Here is a 23,135-nt window from a genome sequence, read left to right on the forward strand (position 1 = left end):
TGTGTGTATTTTTTTTTTTTTTCAAGTAAACGACCGGAAGGATAAACAAAAAAATGTTAAACCTGAGAAGAGCTTCAAGAACAAAATACTGGAAAAGGGCAACATGCAAGAAAAGTTTCTAAGAAGAGTAACTATAAAACGTGTCAAAGATTACAGAATAAAGAGAGAAAGATGTTGCCGAAGCTAAGGAAACAGACTTTTTAGGAGGGAGTTGTTAAAAATGTCAAATGCCACAAAAAGGAAGTTAAGGAAACTAACATTTTAGATAGGACCTATTATGTCAGGAACTTGAACTATATTAATCTCAATCTCTACCCAGCCAACTAATTGGTATTTCACATTTCACATGTCCAAAATAGAACCCCTCTTTCTCATCCCCTCAATCCGCTCCTCCCGCAGAGTTAGCCTTCTCCGTAAATGACAGGGCTACTCTGCTGTGACTCTGTTACTCTTTCTTTCACGTATCACATTCAATCCATCAGTAAGTCTTGGCTCTTCTACCTTCAAAACACATGCTAAAGTTGGCCAGTTCTTACCCTTTCTCCACATTTTAGCCACCACTTCTTATCTCCCCTCCCCATGTTTAAGAATCACCATTTCTTGCCGGAGCTGCTGCGGTAGCCTCCTGACTGGTCTCCTTGCCTCTAACTTTCTTCCCACTCTATTTGCCACTTAGCAGTTAGAAGGATCCTTAAAAAAATTTTTTTAAACTCAACCAAAGTATGTTACTCAAAACACTGATCATTTCTCATCAACACTTAGAACGGAAATTTTTTACCTTTTGCTGCAAGAATGTTTTTTAAATTAGCTCAAAAGGTACAGAATTTTCATGCTAGGTACAAAAGGTACAATTGAGATTTTGGGCAAGGTAATTCTTTACCACTCTTGAAGAATAGTTAGCTTCCATGACCCTGATCACTGTTGGGAAACAATTCTCCATGGGTCTCTTGTGTACCCATATGTTTTATGAGCAAGACATTAACAGCTCTTTGCCCAGACTGATTTTTAAAGGATGCTTGTATAACATCAGCCTTGGAATATAGAAATACTATTTCCCTTCAGAGCAAACGGCAGACATGCCTACTGATCATTAGAAAAGATTTGGGTTCCCTAGGCACAGGGTCCCACTCTTGTAATGCAACCCATTGTGGATATCACCTGGCCCTTTCAATGTTGCCCTGTGGGAATTTTGGCTCAGCACAGGGAACTAGCACAAATACCAATATCCTGGCTATTGCTCTTCCTGTGAATTACAAATGATTCTTCATCTCTTACCCAGAAGTCTTGTGTCATCCATTAGTATCCATGAAACTGTAGCAGGCTAACTTGTTAGCTTGCAAGCATGGTAAAGTCAGACTCTTCATGGTTCTTGACATTCACTCATGATAGTAGTGCCCCAAAAGCTTTGCACCAACTGAAACACTCATATTTCTAAATGCTCAGCTGGAAGTTGCTGCTTTTTGAGAGCTCCATTGCTTTATGTGATCTGAACCTTCATTACCTCAATAATCTCACCTTCTACAACTTTTCCTCTAGCTCACGTCATCCTGTAATTCTGACGTTCTTTCGAGCCTTGGAAGCACCTCAATTTACTTCCCACTCCAGGATTTTGTACTGTTTTCTCTGCCTGCAGCACTCTTTCCACATCTTGACACGAGTCACCCCTTCCCTTCAGTGAAATCTCTTATCTAATGGTGCTTCCTCACAGAGGCCTCCCCTGCTTCTCTCTTCTTGGTTTATCCCACCTTTTCTTTTCATGATGTGTTACTGTCTGGTATTAGATTACTGCATTGATTATTGTCTATGATCTTCACTAGAATGTGAGCTTAGTGAGGGGAAGAGGACCTTTGTCAAAATTACTACCAAACTCCCAGTGCTTAAAGCAGTTCTGCATGTATTGGAAGCACTTTTAAAAAAAAAGTTTGTTTAATAAATGAATGAATTAAATTTAATCCTATCATGGGAACTCAATGCTATGCTGTTTATGAGACATAAACAGCAATTTCAAAATGCAGTGACTAAAGGATGTTAAACAGTTTTACACAATCCTCTGCATTTCTGGGCAGTAGGGCATCTTTCACTTTCACTTCAAACAAGAAGTTATTTTAATTCTCTTCCTCCACTGCCAGATCTTGAGCAAGAACTACATCCCAAAAAGAAAATGCAGAAGTCTGAAAACCCTCAGTGCTCTCAGGTTGGAGGTGGAGGTACAGCATCATGCAGCCACTTGGGGCAGCAAGTGAAGGCTTAGAACTGGTGTTCAACAAGAGATGAGAGCATTCCGATCAGAACACAATTCTTGCCCCAGCCATGCTAGTCCAGCCATCAATGATACCCCAGTGAGAAATAATGAGAAATATTTCAGATCCTTTAGAAAGCCTTTACAGTTTCTTTTTGTCCATAGTGATATATAGTCAACTTCATAAGCTCGTTATTATGTAGTGTGAGTTCAAGTCATTGTCAACCAATCACTCAGCACTATTTTTAAAACTCCATTTTCAAAGAGATCAATCCATCTGATACCTGGAGTGAGCAAAGAAGGTAAGTAACAAGGTTTCCAGAATGTGCTTTAAAGAGGTTTATTTCTACATATGGATACTTTTCTCCCTTTATCCTACTTTTTCTTTTCATGATGTATTACTGTCTGGTATTATTTTACTGCATTGATTATTGCCTGTGACAATATCTCTGAGCTATTTATCTTCTGCTCACACCAATCTTACAAATTAGGTATTGTCTGCATTTTGTTACTGATAAAGAACACAGTAGGATTTGGTTTGATGGACCTTGAGTGGAGCTTTTAGGGGCAGTGTAGCAGAGGAGAGTATGAAGTTAAACTAGAAGTGCAAATGAAAGAAATGTTGAAGTGACGGGTGATCTATATTAAGGGTAAGGATGGGTAAAGAGGAAATTATGAAGGGACTGGCCAACTGGAAAACAAGAATTGGCTGCAGGGTAGATGTGGATTTGTTCTCTCGTCTTTCCTGCCTTTGGACAATTTATTGTCTTGCCCTCCTAAATTTCTCTAGTTCTGAGGTCTGATGCCTTCTCCCCCAACTCTAACAAAGCCAAAATAACTTTCTCAGTCAGTTTTCAGGATTTTTATTTCTAAGGAGATACGGTGCTGCAATGAAAAGGTAAGATGTGACATGAGCCAGGCTAGGCTGTAAAGCTGCAAGGGCAAGAAAGGATTCATGTCCTTAGATGTTTCTGGCTGGTGGGGAGGGCAGAGAGATGTGGAGGTAATTTGCGGACAGCATGGTAATTTTAGAATAAAGGCAAACAGAGGGTGCTCTGAAGCACAGAAGAGGAGCATTGTAAAAGAAGCTAGTTGGTGTGAAGAAAGGCTTCCTGGAAGATACTGATCCCTGATGCCAGCCTTGAGGGATGCGTAGGTAATAATGGTGTTGGCAGCATTTCAGATGTAGGGTGAGGGGAAGGAGCACATTGCTGAGGGAGACCGGTTTCACAGCGTGAGTGTGGGAGTAGCGTGAGATGAGGACAGAGAGGCAAGCAGGGTCCAGGTGGGCCATGAAGACAAAGGGCATCAACAAAGGATGTAAAGCAGAGGTCATGTGGTAAGGCTTCTTTTTAAGAAAGCTCTCTCTGGTCAAGGGTAGAGAAAAGTAACACAGAGACAGAAAAGTTACACTTATTTTAATATAGTTTGTAGCTGAATGTCTTCAAGTGATTATTTTTCAAGTAGAATGATGACTATCTAGAATTAGTTCTTGATATTTATTTGGGTATTGTTTTCTTTATCATCTGCCCAAATCCAGGTTTCTTTTACCAGGACTATACAGCAAACAAGGAAGAGACAACAAATAGAAGAGCCTTGAGAATAACGAAAGGAAAGGGGTGATGGAGAGGAATCTCTGCAGAGTCACATTTCACAGAACAGACATAAATGGACTCTTGGACGAACAATGAGTGCTCCAGTTGCGCTGAAACTGAACAATGGTTCACGTTCCAAAGAAGCACAAGTGTTTTCTGTCTGTAAACTTTAGCCAGTAAAGGAAAAAAAGCCAGAAAAGATAATACCCTGAGTTTTTATAGTAAAGGTGGAGAACATTTGTCTTCCATAGATAGTTGAAATATGAAAAAAATATATTTTCTTAATATAAGAAAATTATAGAAGAACAGCAGTTTAGTCAACTACGTGAATGCAAACTTCTCTTGCCCATTCTACCATGAAGTTGTCTGGTTAACTAAGGACAGAGATTTAAGTTCCATTTTCTAAGTATTTAAAATCCTATTACTACTGCATTGCTTTTGTTTGTTCATTTTGAGACTGTATCTCACTCTGCAACCCAGACTGGAGTGCAGTGGTGCAATCACAGCTCGCTGTAGTCTCAACCTTCTGGATTCAAGCGATCCTTCCACCTTAGCCTCCTGGGTAGCTGGGACTACAGGTGCATGCCATCATGCCCAACTAATTTTTTTAAAAGTTGTTTATAAAGATGGGGTCTCCCTATGTTGCCCAGGCTGCACTCCAACTCCTGCACTGAAGCGATTCTCTTATCTTGGCCTCCCAAAGTGTCAGGATTACAGGCATGAGCCATCACGTCCGGCTGCATAGTAATTTTTATGATCTACCTTGAACCAGATGAACTGAGTCATGGGCCTCAAATCTTACATTCCTTTCCAAGTTTCATATTCCAAGCTAGAATTTTTATGTGAACAAATGAACCGTTATTAGCTTTTATTGAACTTCATTGATTTTAGACAGTGAGAGAGCTTGTGGTCACATTGAAGGTCACTTACAGAAGGTGCCGTAGGCACAAGGTCATTTTCTGTTCTTCCCGTCTGCATCGCTGTGTGAACCCGGACAGATTCATAAATGGAGGGTTCTTCCACTTTTCTTGGGTAGGGGTGTTTTAGAACAATCAGAGTGCCTGAATGAAGACAAAAAGTATGTAATCGAACAGTGTTCCCAGAAGGAAGGTCCAAATGCAACTGGATAACTGTGGCTGGATTGGAAAGTCTTTTGTTTTTTCATGTATTCACTTGCTCATTTTCTCAATAGTTATCAAGTACCAGTTAGGTGTCAGGCGCTTAAGCTGGACACTGAAATATAACGCATGATAGAGACGCTCCTTGGCCTCCTGGTACTCGGAGCTGGTAACAGATACAGTCGTTTAAATGACAGGGTGATGAGACCAACGGCAGGGTGTGAGCAAAGCATCACCATTATCCCCAGATGCCCTGAAGAACCTTTCCATGAAAGGATTCAGGACAGCTTTTGTAAAGGCGGTGACATTTGATTTAGATCTTAAGTAGTAACTGAAAGTTTTCCAGGAAGGCTTTGTGAAAGCTATGAGAACTAAAAAAATGCACTGGGGTAGGGGAGGATCTATTCCATTGCCCTTATTTCCTACCAATTTCAGAATAAATTTGTAACAAATTCGTAGGTTTTTTAAAAAGTGAGCTTTCTCTCCACTCTCTGACACTGCCCAATTAACTAAAGTAACCAAACAAAGCCTTTGCATTTCTTAACTGAACATGACCTGACCAAGCTGGTGCTCACAAGTGATTGCCTCCCCTTCCAGCTGGAGGGGGAAGCCTCTAGGCAGAAAAAGGGCTCAGCCCAGGGGGGCAGAGAGTGGGGGCTGGGGAATTTTGTTCCAGGGACTCAGAGCAGTTCTGAGTCCATGTTTATGACATTTCCCTCTTGAAATCCTTCCCTCAATCAATCAGTCAATCAGAAACTAGAAACTAACTACAAAAAGAGGCAACTTAAGGGGATTATTTTTTTCTTCCTTGCTATGGTTTCTTGCTTTTAACTTCAGTAGGATCTTTTCTATAGCTGGCCTAGGATTGTAGCAGACATGGAAGAGATGTAAAGAATTCAACAATTAATTCGACGAGTATTTGCAGAGCTTTGCACTGTGCCAGGCACTTGTCTAGGTACTGGGAATACAACAGCAAACAATGGTGCTTACATGCTCTTATGGAGGTAGAGGAGACAGAAAAAAAGTGAAAAAAAATTTTTTTGTGTGAGAAGTGTTATGAAAAAAATGAATAGGGCATGGTAAAGGGATAGAGAGTAAAAAAGGTGGTGTTAGGAGAGGGTGATATTTACAAGGGTGATCAGGAAGGGTGTCTTTGAAAAGATTTGAAAGATTCTAGAAAGTATAGAACCTGAATTAGAGTAAGAGAGAGAAAAAGAAAAAGAAAAATATTTCCTCTGTCGTTAAAAAGCACCCCACACAAAACAGCCTGGGCACTGTGGCTCACGACTGTAATCCCAGCACTTTGGGAGGCAGAGGCAGGCGGATCACAAGGTCAGTAGATCGAGACCATCCTGGGCAAAATGGTGAAATTACGTCTCTACTAAGATACAAAAAAAAAAAAAAAAAATTAGCTGGGCATGGTGGTGTGTGCCTATAGTCCCAGCTGCTCGGGAAGCTGAGGCAGGGGAATAGCTTGAACCTGGGAGGTGGAGGTTGCAGTGAGCTGAGATCGGATCACTGCACTATAGCCTGAGTGACAGAGTAAGACTCCATCTCAAAAGAAAAAAAAAATCTACACAAAACAAAACCCTCCTATGATAATCGAGTATATACAACGTCTGACTGTAAAACCGAACTGTGGCATTTGATACTTGGGCACAGATAATGTGCTGCTGCAAAATGAAATGGCTGTTGAGAAAAGCCAGAAGAGGGTGTCTGATCTTGACCTCCAAGAAGAATGAAAGCCTCTGGCCCTTCCTCTGCCTCTCATTGGCGTCACAGCATCAGGATCACAATGAAAAATGGATTTGGCCATTATCAGAACCGTCCCATTCTTGCCCATTGTCCCTGCTCTCTTTTGTCAATGTGATCTTCCCATAAGAACAGATCCAGTCATATGAGGAGAAGGGGCGGGCTACAGTTTTACAGTCAGAATGAAAGAAGCAGTACCTAAATCAAGCGCAGCCGCTGCGCAGGTTCAGGGGCTGTGAATACAGTGCTCACATTGCAGATGTGTGGTGAATTCGGTGCTGGCTCCTACCCCTGAGAAACACTCCCAGTGAGGTGCCTTGCAGTCACTCTGGACCCACGGAAAGAGCATTAGATGCACAGGCAGAGAACAGGGTTCAGTTGTCACTACTGCCATTCATTCCTTATTGACCTTAGACAACGATGGCAAGCTTCTGCTCCTTTTCTCACTAATGAGAATAATTATGCTTCCTTCAGAAGGCACCAAATAAAGAAGTGTTTGTGGGAAGATTATAAAATATTAGATATTATTATTCTTTGACAGAATATTTTGAAATCCTTAAATAAAATTTGAATGATTGCATATCTGGGGACATGGACTTTGAAATCTTAAAAAAGACCTAGCTGCAAGGTTCTGCTGAGAATAAAAATCATGGTAGTCTAGTAATTACTGCCTGTGATTACTAGAGATAAATCGGTGCCTCTTAAACACTTAGACCTTACAGAAGAGGAGAGGAGAACTGAAGCCTAGGGCTCAAAGCAACTCCCAAATTAGATACATTTTGAAACCTTGTGCTTTATCTTCAAAGTTGAAGCTAAATTTTCATACTATTTCATATATTTAATACCTAATATGAAAACAATGCTTTAAATGATACTGTAGAAAGATATACTTAGTCCATATGACCAGGCACACACATCACATAACAATACCTGGGTTAATTTTTTTTTTTTTTTTTTTTTTTTTTTTTTTTTGTTTTTTTTTTTTTTTTTTTTTTTTTTTTTTTTTTTAGGTGGACTCTCTCTCTGTGTATGTTACCCAGGCTGGAGTGTAGTGTCAAGATTTTGGCTCACTGCAACCTCCACCTCCTGGGTTCAAGTGATTCTCCTGCCTCTGCCTCCTGAGTAGCTGGGATTACAGGTGTCCGCCACCACACCTGACTAATTTTTGTATTTTTAGTAGAGACGGGGTTTCACCACGTTGGCCAGACTGGTCTTGAACTCCTGACCTCAGGTGATCCACCTGCCTTGGCCTCCCAAAGTGCTGGGATTATAGGTGTGATCCACCATGCCTGGCCTAATTTTTTATTGTTGTTGTAGCAAAATTGCCACAAACATAACAGCTTAAAACAACCCAAATTTGTATCTTACAGTTCTGGAAGTCAGAAATCCGAAATGGGTCTCAGTAGTCTAAAACTGACAAGGCTGCTTTCCTAGTGGAGGCTCTAGGGAGGATTCCTTCCCTGACATTTTCCAGCTTTGAGTGATGCCCTCATTTCTTGACTTGTGACCATTTTCCTCTGTCTTCAAAGCCAGTAACAGCCAGTCAGATCCTTCTCCTGCTGCCATCTTTCTGCTTCTCCCTCTCTGGCTCCCTTCTACTTATGAGGACCCTGGCAATTACAGTGGTCTCATTTAGACAATCTAGGATAATCTTCTTACCCCAAAGTTGTCGGATCAGCGCCTTAATTCCATCTGCAAACTTAAGACCCTCTTGCCACGTACCATAATATATTCACAGATCCAGGAAGAGATGCGGACGTCTTTGTGGGGGCTTTATCCTGCTACCACAGTATCAGTCCCTGGAGCAGAAATAGCCACAGGGACCAGTTTTGCTGCAGGCTAAGGATCTCTGGGCTGGGCTGCTGCCTGAGTCTGCAGTGCTGTCACGTTTTGGTATCAGAGAGCCACTGCCTCTCCAACGTGTGCATTTCCAACCTCCGTGAGCCTCTTCAGGGCGCATATGGGCCAAATTTATTTTTGCATCCCTGCAACCTGATAGAGTTTCTGACACAATGAAGGCAGATACGTGAATGAATGAATGAATGAATGCTATAGTAATGCAGGCTTGAGCCAGGGAAGACCCTGGGATGAAACAGCCTCCAGGTCCACAACTCTCCAAGCCTGGGGCGAGAAGGGACAACAACTGCAGGCAGGCATGGCTCTTCAAGTCTCTACTGGGGGAATCCAAATTCTGTTTCGAAAACCTCCTCTGAAGTTTAATCCAACAAAAGTAAAACAAAGGAAAACGGTATTGAGTCAACCAGGAGAGTAGAACTGACTGTAGATTGATTTTAACTAGTAACACCACAAATGAGGCTAAACTAGATTGTGAGATGAAGAAGATGACAAAGTACTTATAAAATGGTAACTTATATTGATAAATATCTGGCGTCCTAAAAGACAGTTCTCCTTAGCTGACTATTCTTGCCCAAGGAAGAGCCAATATACAAACTTATTGGCATGGCTGTGAGGCTTAATGATTTCCTCTTCTGCAGAGTTGTACCTCTCAGTATACAGAGATAGATTCTCCATAGCCATGTGACCTGGCCCACCAGACCTGGCCCCGCCTTTGAACATGGGACCTGGGTCACACTAATTGCATTCACTTCTTGGGGATCCAGTTCATTACTTCTCTAAAAAGAAGATCCACCAACTTCAGTTTCAGAACTGCATGAAGTAGACTACTGCTTCTTGCTTTGACATGAAACCTGGTTTCAGAAAGGCTGGGTGGAGGTATACGTCTAAGATGATCAGAGCTGGACCAAGACAGGCACATTAATTGACTGAAAGCCTCAGAGTTGCCATGATTGCTAAGTAGGTTCCTTGTTGTCTCTTGGTTGTTCAATTGCCTTTAAATTCTGGGAAGGTATATTTTTAATATCCTTTTTAAAAAATCTGCTCTTTTTCTTGTATCCTATTCTCTTAAAAAAACAAAACAAAACAACAACAAGAAAAAAAACCTAGCTAGCTAGAGTTGGTTTCTGTCATTTGCCATCAAAAGAAACTTATCTACTGTGGCTGCCACAGACTCTTAATACTTTGCACCCAAGATCCAAGATAGTGTCTCAGCTCCGGGTGAAAGGAACTCTGGGTTACTGAGATTCAGGCCAAATGAACTCCAGGTCTCAGTTGGGAGAAAAAGGCAACAGGAGACAGGGGTAGCAAAGCAAGAAGAGGGAGGAAGACCCGTAACCACAGGCCTTGGAAACTTGGCTGTAAGTTTCACTTCAGTTTCTGAACTACGTAAAGGTAACCATTGTTTCCTGCCTTTGATACGAAACCTGGTTTCAGCCATGCTTAGTGGAGTTACATTTTTGAGATGATCAGAGCTGGACCAAGGCAGGCATTTCCATGTACTTCGACTGAATGGTAACTTACAATTATGTGTAAGAGTTACAAACATAACTGTATACAATAATATGAAATTACACTGAAGGACCTTTTATGCTGTACTCCAGCAGGAATTCAGAAAGAGAGTAAAAACAGTCTCCATATTTGGGCATTGGTTTGGTATCTGAAATAGAGTATAGCACAGGACACAAAACTCCCAAAGAAAAACTTTTGTTTAGAGTATTTATTTTATGCACTGAGGTCAATGCTTATTCATCAGATATCCCAGCTACCCTGTACAGTGTTTAAAGGCAAAATAATATCTGATTTATCTTTCTATATGATCAGTGGCTCACAGTGCCATTTCACTCAAAATATATTTGTTGAATTAAATTAAAATCAGATCATGTCCATCCGTGTTTCATTACTGTTCTCAGGTTCAGAAAACAAGCCCTGCAACTGGTATAATGACTTCCTTTGTCCCCTCCTTCCAAGGAGAAGTAGATTTATTGGGATTGGTGGGAGAGAATAAGGATATTCAAGATCTGTTTCCTTCCTTCTTTGCCACCTGTTCTGCAGATGGTCTTTAAACCATGTTCATTTACATGTGAAGGGGCTTTAGTATTTAATTTCCAGTCTCATAGGATGAAGTGCACTGAACTAGGAGAGGCAGACCAGCTAGTCAGTGTAGGAGAAAACTCTGTCCACAAATATCCAAGTCAAGTCACTCTTTTTGGAGTGCTCACTTGATTCTACCACTTAAATGGGTCTACTATGGAACTGGATTAAAGTTTGAAGAGGACATCACAAACATTTGATAACTGCAAATTCAATTGTCCCTAAGCTCTTCATGATATATCAAAGAACGTACAGCCTTTGCATAGAATTTGATGGAATTAATAACCATAAAAAAGCTTTATTAAATAAGAGTAATAATTATTGAATACTTATGCTCTGCTAAGAATCATTCCAAATGTCTTATGTGTTCATTCAATCTTCACAACAAGTCATTGAAGTGTGAGCTATTACCATCAAATCAATTTTATAAGATGATAAACAGAAGCTCAGAGAGATTATGTAACTTGCGTGAGGAAACACACAGAGCCCGCAAACGGCAGGAGCTGGAGTTGAAACCTAGAATTCGTGTGTTTACTCATTATACCGTAATTATTCTCAGCCTCGATGTAGTCACCATGGAAACCTCTACAGCATGTATGAAATACTGTGCTCTATTGTAGGCAAGAGTTGACATGTATAAATCAAAGTTTGAAGAAATTGATTCTCTAGGAGGCAGCTTGAGGAAAGGAGATATGAGCTTTTGCTTCTCCGTTTCTAACCAGGCCTCAGTTTTTTCATTTATAAAGGAGAAATGAAATAGTCCCTGAGCGCCCTTTCATCTCTAACATCCTGTAAATCTAGTTAAGCATACAGGCCCAAATAAGGGGAAAAAACCATCAAGAAGCTTAGTTATCAAATGCTTGTGCAGCTTCCTGTAAATGTACAATATTCATTTGAAATACTTTGCTCCTGCTGTCATTTGATCTTGCCTCTCATTTTCCCTTTCTTTCAGTTTCTCATTCAAACTTTAAATTTTACCTTACCTTATTATAATTAACATGCTCTTTCATATCCTTGCTGTTGAGACATGACTAAGATGAGCCTGCCTATCTGGTGAGATGCTTTCTTGTCAGCCTTCTTATGTTTTAAAATTTCCTCTAGTATAATTTCTGAAATAGCAATTTATGTAAATAAAATGGGAATAGCAATAAATACAAAGGCAGAAGTTAAAGTTGATGCACACTCTTTAGAGCAATGGTTTTACTTCACGTACCGAACACATTATTATAGACTTTAAAGAAGAGATAAAGAAAGACTGAGGGACAGGACTAAGACTTGGGTTACAGCCCTGCCATGTCCTAAAATCATTCTATTACATTATTGCGGTGGGAAGTCTTCCAAATTCATTTAAGGCCACACTGTGCCATGGCAGCAATGTATTGCAGTGTCACTGTGGGATGCAAGGTGCATGGAAAGCATCTATGCTTTTGGACCAAATTAGCCTAGATTCCAATCTCAGCTCTGAATTCTTCCAAATCCATTTAAGGCCATGCTGTACCATGGCAACAACGTATTGTTACTGTGGAACCAGTGTCAGAAGATAGCAAGGTGCATGGAAAGCATCTATGCTTTAGAACCAGATTAGCTTAGATTCCAATCTCAGCCCCGATGTTTATCAGCAGTGGAAACTGGGCAAGTAACTTAAAACCTCTAAGTTTTCATTTCCTCATCTGAAAATAGGACAATTGTATGCATTATTACTGGTTGTTGTGATGAAACAAGTTGATGCAGGTGAAAACATCTTAGCAGAATGCCTGGAATCTAGCAAACACTCTAAAAATGTTGGCTTAATTCCCTTCTCATCTGCTTTTTCCTTTTTCGAATAAAACTCATCTATAAACTGAGAGCATTTTTTGCTCGACATCACTGGTCATTACAGAAATGCAAATCAAAACCACACTGAGATATCATCTCACGCCAGTTAGAATGGCAATCATTAAAAAATCTGGAGACAACACGTGCTGGAAAGGATGTGAAGAAATAGGAAAACTTTTACACTGTTGGTGTGAGTGTAAATTAGTTCAACCATTGTGGAAGACAGTGTGGCGATTCCTCAAGAACCTAGAAATAGAAATTCCATTTGACCCAGCAATCCCATTACTGGGTATATATCCAAAGGATTATAAAGCATTCTACTATAAGGACACATGCACACGAATGTTCATTGCAGCATTGTTTACAATAGCAAAGACCTGGAACCAACCCAAATGCCCATCGATGATAGACTGGACAAGGAAAATGTGGCACAAATACACCATGGAATACTATGCAGCCATAAAAAACAATGAGTTTGTGCCCTTTGTAGGGACATGGATGAAACTGGAAACCATCATTCTCAGCAAACTGACACAAGAACAGAAAATCAAACACCACATGTTCTCACTCACAGGCAGGTGTTGAACAATGAGAACGCATGTACACAGGGAAGGGAGCATCACATTCTGGGGTCTGTTAGGGGGGATAGGGGAGGAACAGTGGGGGTAGGGAAGTTGGGGAGGGATAACATGGGGCGAAATGCCAGATATAGGTGACGGGGGGAGGGAGACAACAAACCACATTGCCATATGTGTACCTATGCAACAATCCTGCATGTTCTGCACATGTACCCCAGAACCTAAAGTGCAATAAAATATATATATAAACAAAAAAAATCATAACATTTCATCATTAAAAATGTTAATTGCTTTAGATTGTTAACCACTTTATCAGGTTAAGAAATTACCTTATGTTTCTCATTTGCTAAGAGCTTTTCTTTATTTGATTTGCTAGTTTGATTAATTGTATTTATAGATTGTCTAATGTTAAACTATTGTTGAGTTTCTGTGACAAACCTGATTTGGTCATAACATCATCATTTTTATTGATTGTTGAATGTAGTTTGCTAGTATGTGTTTAGGATTTAAAAATCTATATTAATAAATAATAATGGCTTCAAAAAAAATTGAGAGAATTTTTTATTTTTGACAAACATCTACTAAAGAAGTGACTCCCAGTTGTGGTTTGGCAAAATTCTAAGTTGTCACTAGTTGTTTGCGGAAGAATCACCCAATTCTCAAATTAAAATGAATTTCAACCTCATTATTTAAAAATGCCACCTGGGTGGTGTCACAAAATAATAATAGCAGTAGCAGTCATCAAATGGGAATCCCCATATCAAAACAAAAAGAGAAACGGAGATTTGACATTTACAAAAAAACCAGACAGGATCTCTAAAACTGAGAACCAATAATTATAAGGGGCAAGCACGAACATAGACCTTGACTTGTGTTATATTTTCTCATGCCAGTTAGGTGATTACAGTCACAACACAGTATAATAAATTGTACATAGCAATTTCATGTTAAGAAATATTGAAACATAAACAAAAGTTAATGGTAAAAGTAATTTTTTGTTCTAATCATGTTTAGACATTTAAGCATAAAGATAAATGCCAGCTACATTTTCAAGACCATATATATGAAACTTAGCTAATTACAAGAGGATACGACAAAATTAGTAAGGGACCAAATATATTTATACTAATAAAATGTTCTCAAATTTTCAAGTCTATTTGAGTTTAGTTTAGAGTTCATACACAGATATGAATATGTTTTATTTGATATCTTACTATTGAGACAGCCAGCTGGGAGCGGAGGTCCCTGGAAAAACTCCAACCAGCCTGCCCCCTGAGGCAGAGCCTTAGGAAGTTCGTGCCTTTTTGCAGGGTCAAGGGGCCTGACCCCTTCTCTTCCTGTGTGGAATGTAGAATTCAGACTGCTGGACGGAAGCGCTCTGGCAGGGACCCTGGCCTAGAAAAAGTCCTTGTTTCCCTATTTTCTTCCTTTTCACTCAGTAAAACTCTACTTTACCCACCCTTCAAACCATCTGCGAGCCTAAATTTTTGTGACTTGTGGGATGGACAGGGGCCCAATCCTTGGCTGAACTAAGGAAAAGTCCTGCAACACTATCACACATGAAAGGCAAACTCTGAATTTAATCATCACTGAGCATACGTGCACACAAAACATTCAAATTATGCTTTTGTAAACCTTGAAAGTTAAAATGGTCAGAAGTTTGCTAGTTTTGGTGTTGCCAAGCAAACTGCAACGCAGGCATTGTTATTAATGCTTGTTTTTTCAAGTCCTGGGTCATAGCAGGAAGCAAAGCTGACAGAAGTCCCTCTCTTCATGGAGTTTACACACTAGTGTGGAAAGGAAGGTGTTTTTTAAAAACTAAGTGAATTATATTTTTCAGAAGTTGAAAGGGTTGTTGAGAAAAATAAAGCAAGAGAGGACATTGTATGTCTCTATCACGCACTTGAGAAATTACTAGGTTTTAAGAATTGGAAGAATCTTCAGAGTGTTTATGGGTACCGATAAAAAGAAATTCGAGTGAACAGAAGCTTTAATGGAGATTAGAGAGACGAAATAGAGATGATGACAAGGGAAAGGGAAATTATCATAACAGACTCTTAAAGTTGGTAGAAGGCTTAGATCTTGCTTAGGAAATTCTTGCTTTTCAGATTAGTAAACAGAAATCCTAAAAGTGTAAAGAGTAGAGAATAGAAAAAAAAGATATCTTAAAATAGCAGTGATCTCCTTAGGTCAGCCCTTTTATCTATTTCGAGTGCAAAGATTTTCTTATGACCCAGAATCAAATATTCTGGGTTTCACTCTACTGAAGGCATTATATATAACTGCAAGGCAAAAATGTAAAGCTTTGGTTATTTGGATATCATTTCTGTTGCCCTCAAAGGTAATGCCACTCATGCCAGTGGATAAGTGTATTATAAGAAAGTCTCTATTTAATAAACATATCCTCTAGGCCCTGCAGGATGAGGCTGGGCCTGGTTGGGGTCTGACTGACAGGAGCGGCCTGAAATATCCAATTCTAGTCCTTCTTATTTTGGTAATCTGGATTTGAGTGCCCTGAGAGGGCCTTGTTCATTTTGTGGACAAATGCTTTTCTCAGTGATGTTAATCAAATATAAACTATAAAAAGTATTTGTACTTCATCTGACGGTGAACACGAAATCATTAGCCTGAAGAGGTCTTGATCACTGGGAGCCAATACTAGGAGCCCATGCTTAAATGAACAAGAAGAAAAGACCTATTTTTAGAAGGAGGCATCTCAGTTTCCATTCACCATTCTTTGCAGGCTGCAGTGTTGACTCTGTAACCTAGAGGACCTTCTGGGCTTACAAGTCATCATGACTTGAGTACATTATCTTTTTTCCCGAGGCCTAGTACTTCCACAGGGGCAAGATTTGAACACTCATCTGTCATGGGTTTTGCCTGTTGTTCCTGGACTTGATAACTTTCCCTTCATCTGGCTGAGATAGATAAAAGCTAGTGGACTCTAACTTAAGGGCTGGAAGCCAGCAAGTCAAGTGCATATCCATCAGCACCAGGGGCTGGAAGCAGGAATTCAAATGGCAGCAAATTTCTTGTCGGGTACTGAATAGAACAGAGGAGAGGCAGTGGAGGGGATAAAAATATTAGGTTCCTGAGTTATACTGTAATAAATAAAATGGTAATTATAGTCAAGATAATAATATAGCAAGTTTGAATTTTAGAGAAACTACTGTAGAAGTCTGGATTACAAATCCTTACAACCTCTAATGCATTATCATAAGGCTTCTTTACTCAGAGCAGTGTGTTTACAAGGAAGCTTATCACTGTCCCAAATGCAGTATCAAACATCTTTATTTTGGGATATCCTTAGATGATCCTCTTGCCTGGGGATTGGATCAGTGCCAGAAAGGTTCAACCAGAAAGCACTGCAGTCATTTTGATCTTAAATGTTTTGAAATGTGCCGGTAGGCAGAATATGTATATTTTCCCTAACTTGGAGAAGGCCCAGGAAGGAGCACAGAGAATGATCAAAGAAGTTGAAAATAGAGTCTAGGAGAAGAGTTTAAAAGAAGGGAGCTGTCTTTGGTTGGAGGAAAAAGAGAAAGCAGAAAAATGACAACTCTCGTGGCTTTGAAGGTTGCAAAGAGTTCTTACTCAGAGTTATGCATTTATTCATTGATTTATTTACCCGAAATGCCCTGTAGTGGACCAGGACCTGGCAGATATGAAAAACAAAAACTAGAGGTACACAAAACAGAGCTCTGGCTTAAAAAATCTCCTGTCCATTGTCAGTGACCAATAGCTGAACAAAATCAAATGCAGAGTTGGCTAGAAGTAGGAAAAGAGACTGAAGTGAAGGGATTTGAGGAACTGAAATGCTTGCCAAGGCCAAGGTAACAATGGAAATAAATATACCTCCACTTGCCATTTGTTCATGAGAACAACTGCTGGATAAATGGGGAAGAATTTTCAGGGTGGATTGGGAGAGTTTGTTCCAGAAGAAAGAAAAAAAAAGGTTATAGCTTCATTTTGTAGTTTGGATTATTCTGTTTTAGGCCTGGCGTGGTCAGTATAAAGCAGAGTAACTATTTTCTAGTTTCTGCTGTACACTTCATCTATGCTAGACACCGTATGAGTCATGCCGGGGACTATCCGCACCACATAAATAGCAGAAAAGGCAGAAGACAATGATGGCATCTCTTCCCACCACATTGAAGGTGACAGAAAGCGCACTGGCAAGGTTACCAAGAAAACACGTATGTACAAACTCACAGTAACTGGCCGTGTTATTAAGCACTGGGTTCCTCTTGTGCCACAGGTTCTTGGAATTTCCTAGTCTTTGATTTACTGAGATTTATTATTATTTAGGACAAAAATGTTGTCACAAATACAGGGATGACCTTTTACTGTATTAAAATAATATAAATAAATAAGATATTCAATCTTAGATAATTCAAGTGCCAGGATAGACTGTTCCTTTTTTTGCCTTTAAACATGAATTTTCTGGTTGAACTCTCTAACCATTCAAACAGGAAAATTCAAATCTCTTCCAGCCATAGTTAAGTCTAGCTTAAAATATTATTTAAAAAATCAAGACAATAGAAACATAATTTTATAACTCAGGAGAGCACTTCCTAGTCAATATTTTCAATGATATTCAGTGATCTCTGTGAACATTTACGTGGGAATTTTAGTTTTAAAAATGCTCAAAATTTACTTCTGTGGGTCTCACTCACATGTAAACTTCCTCTACCTGAAATTATGAATAATCAGAAAGTCATTTTTACCTTTGTTCTTTTTGTGTGTATTATATATATATATATATAATCTAAAATGGATAGCCCATTTCAATGAAATTGTGTGCTTTTAATCAATCTATTAAGTAATACATCATTCTGAGAATATATCTACATTATACAAAGTACATTGTTTTCTCCTCAAGTTAATGCTGAAATATAAATGACATTCTTTAATTGAAATCTGCCCTGTTAACAATATTTGATAAGTCAAGTGTCTGCTCACAGCTTACCTGTCTCACTTCCAATCAAAGGCTGATTTGCAAAATGCTTGACAAAATCCTTCAAAGACGAGAATTCATTAAAGCCAAATTTAAATGAATATCCAGTATATTCAACGTGAAAGTGTTTAACAGAATCTTTGGCTCTAAAAGGGAAAAAGAAGTATTTAATGTTATTTAAGAAACAAATATCATGCTGAAGGGAAATACGGTCTTAGATGTTAGCATCAATATTAACCTTTTCTAAGAGCTGAGAATTAAGCAATCATTGAAACCATTGTCAATTTTTTTTCTTTTTGTTTTTTAAGGGGACCAATTATGTTTTAATACAACAGAATGTAAGACTACAAAATGCTAAAATATTACAAATATTCATGAATTGCTGAGTTCAAACAGTATAAATCAAGTAAAAATATTTCATGACAATTATTTCTTTTTTAAAAAAATTATACTTTAAGTTCTGGGGTATGTGTGCAGATGGTGCAGTTTCGTTACGTAGGTATACACGTGCCATGGTGGAGAAACCACTAACAATTTTAAAGAGCACCACCAGTTTCTCTTGGCAGAGTGTGCTCTTTTCTTTTTTTTTTTTTTTTTTGAGACGGAGTTTTGTTCTGTCGCCCAGGCTGGAGTGCAGTGGCGTGATCTTGGCTCACTGCAACCTCCGCCTCCTGGATTCAAGTGATTCTCCTGCCTCAGCCACCTGAGTAGCTGGGATTATAGGTGTCTGCCATGCTGTCCAGCTAATTTTTATATTTTTAGTAAAGACTGGGTTTTGCCATGTTGGCCAGGCTGGTCTTGAACTCCTGACCTCAGGTGATCCTTCTGCGTCAGCCTCTCAAAGTGCTGGGATTATAGGCATGAACCACCATGACCGGCCTCAACTTTTCACTCTAATGGAAGACAAGAGACTTTTCCTGCCTATCGATTCCTAGAATTACCAAAAGAGTCCTTGAACATTACACTGTTAAGGGGCATGAATTTAAGAAAGGCAGGGAATAGGAATGCTAGAAATGGCATACGACACCTTTAGCACACTCTCCTCTGTCTTGGGCTTTCCTCCCTTACTTATTTGGGAGTCAATCAGAATTCAGTTCTGTCGCTCGATTAGTTATATGAGCCCAACCCTTTTCCTCCCATGCATGTTCCACTGCCTACTGAATAAAATATCAAATTTCCTACATTGTTATTTTCCACCTTATTTTTGGAATGAGGCAGAGTATTAATATATATATCTACCTCTCCACTTTATTTGACCCCATTCTATCTCTCCAGCCTCACTTCCTGCTGTTCCTCTCTGTGCAGCCCATGCTACAACATTAGCATGCATCAGAATCATCTGGAGGGCTTGTGAGAACCCAGCTTGCTGCCACCTCCACCTGCACCGCTGCAGATTCAGATTTGGTAGATCAAAGGTGGGGCCTGAGACTGTGCATTCCTAGCATGTTCTTAGGTGACACACCTGGTCTGGGGACCACACCTTTAGAACTGCTGCCCTAGTCCAACTGGACCTACTGCTCTTCAAGGAATTTCCACTTCTGTCCCCTTCTTTCATACTGTTTCTTTCACCTGAAACAATCTGTCTCTGTCTCTGCTGGTAGAAATCCCAGCCACTCACTAACTTTCAGTTCAAGTACCACCTCCTCTGTCAAGTATTACATGGTAATTTCAGCTTAAGTTCACTGCTTTTTCTCTTCTGAGCGACCTAAGCACTTATCTTGCTTTCTTTTATGTTATTTATCAACCTCCACTTTGTAGTATGTTACTTGTATGTGGTCTTTTTGGCTCTGTGAGGCTACAATTCCCCAAAATAGGGTCTTTGAATCTTCTACAACAGGGGTCATCCTCCCTGGGGCTGCGGACCACTACCTGTTAGGAACGAGGCCACACAGCAGGTGAGCAGTGGGTGAGCAAGCATTACTGCCTGAGCTTCGCCTCCTGTCAGATCAGTGGTGGCATTAGAGCCTCGGGAGGAGCCTGAACCCTACTGTGAACCGCACATGTGGGGGATCTATGTTGCGTGCTCCTCATGAGAATCTAATGCCTGATGATCTGAGGTGGGACAGTTTCCTCCTGAACACCCATTTTCTACAAAACCAGTCCCTGGTGCCACAAAGGTTGGGGACCACTATTGTACAGCACTTACCAAAGTGGCTGGTGCAAAATAAATGCTTTCAAATAGTCATCATTAAAAGAGTGAACAAATAAGCGAATAAAAATAGTCATTCTCCTGAATTAGTCTGTGGCTTTTGTCACCTCTGTTACTAGGTTTTTTTAAGCATTCTCAAGTGCTTGTTATGAAAATCAATAATTTATTCTTTAATTTTTATGTAGATGAAATATATATAATTATTTCCTTATACATTACAATGTAATAATAACATAAATAAAATGGACAATAAATGTAATGCACTTGAATCATCCCAAAACCGTACTCTGCTGCCCCAGTTCATGGAAAAATTGTCTTCTATGAAATTCGTTCCTGGTGCCAAAAAGGTTGGGGACCTCTGATCAATGCAATAAAGGATCTACAACTTAACCATTAGATGAACTTTTAACATTTGCTGTTGAGCAGAGAAAGCACAATTCTTGTTGCCACTCAAACAGAATTCCATCTTGGATTAATAATTTTTTCATCTATGTTATTCAGAAAATTCACAAACAAAATATAGCAGGGTGACATGAGAAATGTTAATGAATGTGCTCTTTTTTCTCTGTGACCCCTACTTGCCCCATTAACCTCTAGCTATTTCTCACACCCACTTCAAGCAGGCCTGTAGATTTTCACTGTTCCAGGAATGGGAGCTGTGCAGGTTTTTAAGAATGGCAGCATTCTAAGATGTTCCCAAATCCCAGCCCCTGGAGTACACACACTTTATCTCAACAATTCAATCAAAAACTAGATGCTACTGGGAAGGGATTTTGCAGGTCATTAAAGTCCCAAATCAGCTAATGTTAAAAGATGGATATTATCTGGATCAGCCTGAACTAATCACATGAGCCTGTAAAACAGAGAGTTTTCTCTGGTTACTCACAGAAGAAAAAGTCAGGGAGATGTGTTCTGGTTGCCATGTAAGAAAGCAAACACCCATGTGGTAAACATCCCTGGGGTCATGTGGCAAAGAACCGTGGGTGGCCTCTAGGAGTTGAGAATGGCCCCTGATTGACAGCTTAATGGAAAATGAGGACCTCAGTTCTACGGTAGCAAGGGAATGGGTGAAAAAGAATGAAGAGGAAAGGAGAAAATGAAGGAAGAAGACACTAAACACTTTTTAAGAGCCACAACCTTCTCCAGCAATTTATTTCAGCCTGGTAGGACCCTGGACAGAGAATCCAGCCAGAAACTGTGAGATAATCACTTACGTTGCTTTAAGTCCCTAAGTTGTAGATAATTTGTTATGCAGCATAGAAAATGAATATAGAAGCAAGGCCTGGAGCCCAGAGAGTGTGAATGCTGCTACTGAGTTAGTGACCAAAAGTGGCCGTGTAGAGTGAGAAAGAGGTGAGAGAGCCTCTGAGGCCAGATTAGCTTGAAGGACTGCACTCTGAAAGGAAGAGTGACTCTCCGGGGTATATGAAGGTGCCATCCGAACAGTAACACAGTAACAATTTAGGTTTAATGGGTGGGTGCCTGAGGGAAATTTCATGGAGTCCTCACATCCCTGCCTAATCCATGGAGTGCCTAAGAACCCAAGAAAACTTGCCACCTGTCAGTGGAAGCCAGAGTGTCAGATCCTGACTGAGAACCCGCCAGCTCCCCTGACTACCAGAAGCTCCATCAGCCTGTCTGATCTGGGGTGCCAACCAGGAAGAAGGGGGTGTGTGGTGGGGAGGAAAAACCCTAAAAGACTGGACAATGACTGCATTTGGCTGGATAAACCCGGCGGGGACCTGATTAACTTTCTTACCATTTGGGAGAAATGGAGCCTCAGTAAGAATAGTTAGCCCACTACAGGAAAAATTTTAAAGTTGCATATTTCCTGCTTGAGATTGTGACTATGAAAGTTGTACAGTCATAAATCATTCTCAATTTACAGTGACATCAAGGAATAGTGGAAAGGGCACTAAGCCAGGTTATAGGAATTTAGATTCTCGCGCTGTTTCTATTGTTGATTTTTAGGGTACCAGACATTGCCACTTTGGGTTTCAGATTCCTCATCAGCTCGTGAAAGGTTTGTATCAAATAATGCCTCATGTCTCCTCCAGCTCTAATACTTTTTCTCCTGCTAATGAACGGAGCAGGAATGTTTTTCACTCTCATTATTTAGAGTTTGGAATCCTTTAACCTGGTGGTCCAACAGGAACTGGGAAGTTTTGCTATCCGGCAGTTTGAGTGATGATAAATCAGTAACTGACAGAGGAGCCCATGCTGCAGTCACAGAGCCCTTAGGCACCTTACCTCACAGAGAGAGAGTACAGCCCGCTGGTCTCATTGCTGTCTCTCAGAAGGTAGCTGCCGTCACATCCATTTGAGAGGAGAAGTGCTTCGGCTGCATGGCGTGTGAGGCTGCCGTGATACCACCTAGAAAAGAGAGAACAGTGCTTTCACTCAGCCAAACCATGGCATAAGCACCCCCCTCGCCACCGCACTGGCTTTTCCTTGTAAAGATTATCTAGCAATATTCCTCAAGATTAGCCCAGAGACCCAACCCTCAGCCCCAACATCAGGACAAGGAAATCACTGAGTGGGGCCGAAAGGAGAGCACAGAGTTGACGAACAGTAGTGTGACGTGGGTTGAATTGTGTCCTGAAAGTTCTTATGTTGAAGTGCTAACCTCCCAGTACCTCAGAATGTGACCTTGTTTGGAAACTGTCTTTACCAAGCTCAAAGAGGTCATGGCCGGGCGCGGTGGCTCATGCCTGTAATCCCAGCACTTTGGGAGGCCGAGGAGGGTGGGATCACCTGAGGTCGGGAACTTGAGACCAGCCTGGCCAACATGGTGAAACCTCCACCTCCACTAAAAACACAAAAATTAGCTGGGCATGGTGGCGGGCACCTGTAATCCTGGCTACTCAGGAAGCTGAGGCAGGAAAATCACTTGAACCTGGGGTGACGGAGTTTGCAGTGAGCTGAGGTCATGCCACTGCACTCCAGCATGGAAACAGAGTGACACTCCATCTCAAAAAAATAAA

The 23,135-nt window shown here is 40.3% G+C and overlaps 1 protein-coding gene across 1 annotated transcript in view; it reads right to left on the reverse strand.

Annotated features, from left to right (window-relative positions):
• Positions 1 to 23,135, reverse strand: part of DAPP1 (dual adaptor of phosphotyrosine and 3-phosphoinositides 1) — a 53,856-nt gene that overhangs the window by 12,791 nt on the left and 17,930 nt on the right. Inside the window, exons 2-4 of the mRNA XM_017511365.2 lie at positions 22,402 to 22,524; positions 18,015 to 18,148; positions 4,765 to 4,895 (exon numbers count right to left, since the gene is read on the reverse strand). Coding sequence (XP_017366854.1) covers positions 4,765 to 4,895; positions 18,015 to 18,148; positions 22,402 to 22,524 — 388 coding nt within the window. The remainder of the gene's footprint in view (positions 1 to 4,764; positions 4,896 to 18,014; positions 18,149 to 22,401; positions 22,525 to 23,135) is intronic.

Source organism: Cebus imitator, unplaced genomic scaffold, assembly GCF_001604975.1.
Source record: "Cebus imitator isolate Cc_AM_T3 unplaced genomic scaffold, Cebus_imitator-1.0 Scaffold447, whole genome shotgun sequence".
NCBI classification, from domain to species: Eukaryota; Metazoa; Chordata; class Mammalia; order Primates; family Cebidae; genus Cebus; species Cebus imitator.